The 6,000-nt window shown below is 35.0% G+C and overlaps 1 protein-coding gene across 1 annotated transcript in view; it reads right to left on the reverse strand.

The window, feature by feature from the left end:
- The window catches only part of LOC121410415 (solute carrier family 23 member 1-like), a 28,892-nt gene extending 23,381 nt beyond the window's left edge, over positions 1-5,511 (reverse strand). Inside the window, exon 1 of the mRNA XM_041602492.1 lies at positions 5,286-5,511. Within this exon, the coding sequence (XP_041458426.1) occupies positions 5,286-5,345 (60 nt within the window). The 5' untranslated portion in view covers positions 5,346-5,511. The remainder of the gene's footprint in view (positions 1-5,285) is intronic.
- Between the last annotated feature and the right edge of the window lie 489 nt (positions 5,512-6,000).

Genomic DNA, 6,000 nt, shown 5'->3' on the forward strand with positions numbered 1-6,000 from the left:
GGTGCGAATAGAATTGCAGTCAATGGACAATAATGAAACAACTTGTCAAGGAAAATTTTAAGGACAATTTATTATGCATATTTTGTTTGTATTGTTAAATTTGCATTACATTTGCAATTTTCATACATGCCTCATTACTCATGTTATTCAACTGTGTTCGTGTCTAAAAATTGTATTAATATTTCTGAACGATCGTTGGCCTAAAATAGCAAGTGAATATGAAAATTATTTGAATAGAAGTATTGTTGAATAAGAAATTTACCTTTTGGGGACCGATTGTGAATGCCGCTGCTAAATCTTATCTTTCTTAACATTGTTCCAAATTTTTAATCAGGGAAGAAGATCTACAGTAGCCTAGTTCGAGAATCTTATCAAGATTGTTGCAATTGTTAAGTTCTATGACATGACCTGAAAGGGAAATACAAGACCTTCAATGACTGACACTGACAGATTGATACCAACTAATGCAGGGTTGATCTTTATCTTTATACCAAAGAGATTTTGGCTCTCAGGCCAAGTCCATCTCGACCAAATTTTAATTTAAATAAAAGGTGAAAAAATATCATCCAAATCGAACGTAAACAGGAAATTATGACATTTGAAAGTTTCGCTTAATAGTATTGTTTAACTTTGTGAGCAGCCGATTTAAAAAATTCTTAAACCAAGATGAAACATGTGTACAAGTGCATGTATTAGAACTAATAAACCCTGAAAACAACCATTATTGAGAATGAAAAGGTAAAACTACAAGGCAAACCCTGATTTTGTAAATAGGCGTCTTATAGACACCTAAATAGTACACATAAGTGTATGGGATGAAATTAAGATGGTGTTTCCGGTCACTTTATATTTCAATTTTTGAAGCACTAAATAATTATTTTCGAACGAAATTTTTTCTGGTCTTCATTTTTGTAACATATCACAGACACAGGTGACAAGTGTGACCTTCTAGCTCAGATTTTTTAACAGTCAAACCAATGTTAACCAATCACTTTAATGTCATGAAACAGTTTTTATGCACACCCTGGTCCATATGCAAATAAGGAACCGATGACAGCACCCACTATTAATTTGTTTTGTACTGTTTGATATTAGATATTAACTATTTTAATTTTTCCTCATTATAATTTGGAACAAAGTTTGATTCCTCCCTTGTGGATAATAGATCACAAAAGAAACCGTGAGTGACATCATCGACTCTCATTTGAACATCATTGTACTGTATATGTTTTTTGAAAAATAAGCGAAATTCTAAAATGTCATCACGTTTTTTATTTACATCCGATTTCGATGAAAGTTTTAGTGTTATGCTCATTAAATTTTTATTTTCTCCTTCAAAGATCAACCTTGGAATAAAATAATTGTTTTCGTCAAGTTGAAAAGGTTTTGGTGTCATACATTTAGGAAAGTAACAACTGACACGAATTTTCATGCATTGGTGTAATAATGATTATGCCCCGGGAAAAATCACCAATTACAAACAAAGCGATTGTTTCAATTCACGCGAAGGACACGAATTACACTTTGAGTATTATATAACTTTCAGGGGAGAGTTTCATGGAAGGACTTGTATGTCGTTTTATCCGACTGTCTAATGACGGTTACTATAGTAACCGCGCTTCTCAGCCAATTAGCATCAAGGAAAGTTGTCGGATCAGAAAACTTGTCGGACAAAAATTATAATGAAATGGAAAACGTTTTCCTGGTGCAGATAATGCAGTTTAATCAGTAAATGGTCATGATGGTAGGCCTACTGGTGAAAATCAATCGCTCTCGTAGAAGTGTTCATTAGTGCCTGGTCGACAAAGCATAAATAGCATGCATTACATTTTAAAAATAATTGTTTTAGATTTTAGCATGCATGCCAGCCACAAATAGCCAAAATATTAACGTTATCATTTTCTGTATTACAAAACAGAGGAGTTTTGTCAGGTGCCAGGGCAATGTGGCCTATATATTTTGTTCTATCCACTGAACATTATAAGCATTAATTATTTTATGTCCTCTGCTTTTCCCCAGAATGTCCCATCTCAACTTATTGGAAGACGAGATCAAGAAACTAAGAATTGTTTGAGCAGATGAGCGGATATGAACATAAATAAGAAAAAAACTGAGCTCAACTAATATGCATTGTATCATAATGGCTTGATATAATTACAATGATCCTAATTTTTCAATCACTTTTATTTTTACCTTAAAATCGAAGTAAATTTATTTATGTGCATTACGTTACTAGGTAGAATGATATCATATATGTACTCTATTCAACCTTATAATAAATATTTGTTCAAGTTGTATGTTCACGCCATCCCTGTTCATTATATATAGCTTTCAGAAGTAAAATCGATTTCAATAGACTCTTATAATACAAATAAGTAAATATTTACGTTAGTGAATTCAAATGCCTTAGCTCCTTGCTTATCACGTTTCTTACCATTTACGCAAAGTTTATTTTGCTCCTTTGCACTATATATCTGAACAGTGGCTAGATCGAAATGCCTCCTTTTGTTAGAGTCTGTCTCAGTTAACACCTTGAAGTTATAATCCAAACACAAATCTCAACATAAGAAAAGTTGTGACAATATTTCAACAGCTTTTGTATTGATGTTGAACTCTAGGGGCCCCCAAGGGAGAAGGAGAAAAAACTTTTATTTGAAAACTGAAGATCTGATCTGATTCATACTGCCCACAATAAAAGGTCAGATAGAGGCGCAAAAATTCTCTTTTAATTCTTGATAAATTAGAAATCTTGATACAGTTAATATAACTAAGAACCATCATTAGCTTAACTGATATTTTCAATTTTATAAATATATATTTTGTGACTGTATTGTGATAGTCAACATTCAAACTAAATGTCTAAAAGTGTACATTCCGTGTAGCAGACATGTATTATTCCTGGGGAAAAACATTCACAAAAAGCACAGACAATGGCAATGTTTAGTGTAGTTGAATGTCTGCTTTGCATTACAAAAAATTGAGGGAAGTTATTAGTTAGTCTTTTCACGAATACAGGAACAATTAAATAAATATCAATAAATTCCAAATTCCTGTGGCTACACACATTACCACATCCAAGTATCTCTTTTGTAATTACAAAACATCATCAGTGATTTTAGATAATTTTTGTAATGATTTAAGGAATATTGCACAATGAGTAAAATGTGAAAGGTTTACTTTACTTTGTATATGACAGTACCAGAAACTTGACGTTCACGTCAAGGTTGACACTTTTGTTCCATAATAATACTCACTTTCTTTCACGAATAGCTAAAGTGCTTTTCTTTTATGTAAGATCGGTTTTATACATGGCTAGTTTAGTTTAAAAAAATGAGGCATCGCATGTAAACCAGTGTTAGTTTTGGAATTCAGTATTTGATATTCACTGCAGAGTGCAGATTTATCTGATCTTTTCCTCATGCGGGATTTCGTTGACATTTTCACAGACAAGTTTGTCCAAACTCAGTTAGAGACAAGGATTTCACGCCACTTTCAGCCAGTGACAAACTGTCCTTTGCTAATTGCAATGTCATTGCCAATTTTTCTTCATTTACAAACACTGTTACATATCCAGTGGCGGATCCAGAGGGGGGCGCCCCGGGCGCCGGATTTTTTTTTTTTTTTGATGGTTGTATTTACTGGATTGGTACAATGTAGTCAATTTCAAGGGCTAGATCTAGTCAAAACTATATTTTAACTTACGCTCATGGCCTTTGTGTTCGCACAAATGCACCTCTGTCATACTGTATTGCAATATGTAAATTCCGGAATTCCAGGGCGCGCAAGTCGATTGGTTGGAAATTTGCACCACTTGTAATCGGGAGTTGCAGTGCAGTGACCAGTGTGAAGATGTTGGATTGGATATCATTTTTTCCGGAAATTTTGTGTTTTTTGTAACATGCACCCTCGCTGCTGGCGCCCCCCCCCCCCTATTTCAAAATCCTGGATCCGCCCCTGATATCGATGCGCCTAATCTGAAGCGCTTAGATATACAACTCATGTTATTAATACTAGAAATTCTTTAAACTTCATAAATCTGCCTAAATACATGTTTACCATGACAATTACATTAACATAAAAGCGTAACCACTCATCCCGAACCATTCATCATAATTCATCACGGATGCCATCTATCTGTTTGACCATGCTGAACACATTATAAGCCTGTATCTGTTTTTTTACACTGGTAGTAATGACACAGCATACATTATCATTCGCATTTCGAATTAGTTTTTCCAGAGTTGCAGGCCTATATTATACTATGGACCTATAGTAGGTCAATGATTATACGGAGGTCAAATTTGGACTTTAGACGCATATCAGTCGCAACTAGTGGCTTTGGAATCGGCTTATTGAGATAATACCTGCTATTGACAGTCAATGTGCATGTACAGTGCATTAGGCTTAATGTTATTTATATAGTCCAAGAAAAAAAATCAACTTTGAATATTACCAATTGCACACTGATTGTCACCTTCAGAATGATGCGAATTAAGTAAATTAAGTTAACTTCCTTTCTGAATGGTGCAACGTACCAATGTGCACCCCGTGTGACATTGATCTGCACTTTCCAATTTCTAACAAATAATGATAATGATGCAAAATTGAACATATTTTTCATCTGTTATTTCTCTAGGCACCAAAAGCCATTATTATTACTGGTGAATTTATTTTGGTAACTTGATAAATCATGCATTGCCGTTCCTTTATTGATTTAAGATTTACACCGTTTGGGGGATTTGAGAAAGTATAGAAAAATATTACTTTTTTAAATAATTTTATCTTCTTGTCTCAGTACCAGTGAAGTACATGTTGAATAGATTTTTTTCATTTCGACTCAACATATTACACGAATATGAAATAATAACCGTACAAATCATACAAAACATAGATGGTAGGCTTATACTATAGCTATGATAAGACGCTTCACTGAAAATAAAGTAGATCGTCAAGGATGTAACTAAAGTATATGGGCCTAAATAGATAAGTGGGTCCAAAAGTACGACGCTTTTCCAAAGTACAGCTTGGGAATACTAACAATAAATATATACTGTAGTACTAGATGGTATGAACCCTTGGCCCTTTTTAAAATCATGTTATATTCACAAGGATATTGTGAGAAAAAATACATATTTTTCCGCTTTACAAGGGTATTTTGAGAGAGTCTGAGTAGTAATAATGCCTGAAATATATAGGCTTATCATATGAGTCCCCGGCCTCTCTTTGCTCCCTCTATCTCCCCCTCTCCCTCTTCCCTTCCGTCATCTCTTACCCCAGTCTCTTACCTCTGGTTCTGCAGGCGTAAAGGCAGGATTGATGGCTGTAAATGTCCCTTCTGTCGACATTGTAGTAGACAATAATTAAATCATACACCATGTACAGGAATATACTCTTTTCTAAAAATAATAAAATCTTCAGAACAATGGGAGTCTCGAATCCATTCACCAGTGAAGGGCCAACGAAGGATCAACTATACCACTGGAGACTATACACTACACCCTCTGTGTCAAAGTCTAAAATGAATCGTTTGAGCGGGGATATGCAATCCCTGGTTTGAGTGCACTTCGAACTAAAATGTTTCGACCTCGGAAATCGAACGCGCATGTTTGCAAGTGGTGTACCACACATCGGATTTGAGAGGATCGAGAGGAAATAGGAGATGGGTGGCGGCTCCCGATTTCAGAAAAAGGGAAAACCGGAATTACAAAGACCACTTTACCAGATATGAGAGTGCAAACAATGTTACGATGAACAATATAATTAGGACATTGATAAAATGTGAAACTATGAAAATAATAGTGGTAAAATACACATTTACAATATACATATGAAGTTTGTTCTGAGACCATGCATGACTCTTCATCAAAGCTCCACCACATCTTGCCTCCGCGAGGTAAACAATACTAGATAGCCAGTGGCGGATCCAAGGAGGGGGGGGGGACAAAGCCGGTCCGTGCCCCCCAAAAAAAATTTGTAGTGCAAATGTACCATTTTTACCCA

This window comes from Lytechinus variegatus, chromosome 3 (assembly GCF_018143015.1).
Source record: "Lytechinus variegatus isolate NC3 chromosome 3, Lvar_3.0, whole genome shotgun sequence".
Classification (NCBI taxonomy): Eukaryota; Metazoa; Echinodermata; class Echinoidea; order Temnopleuroida; family Toxopneustidae; genus Lytechinus; species Lytechinus variegatus.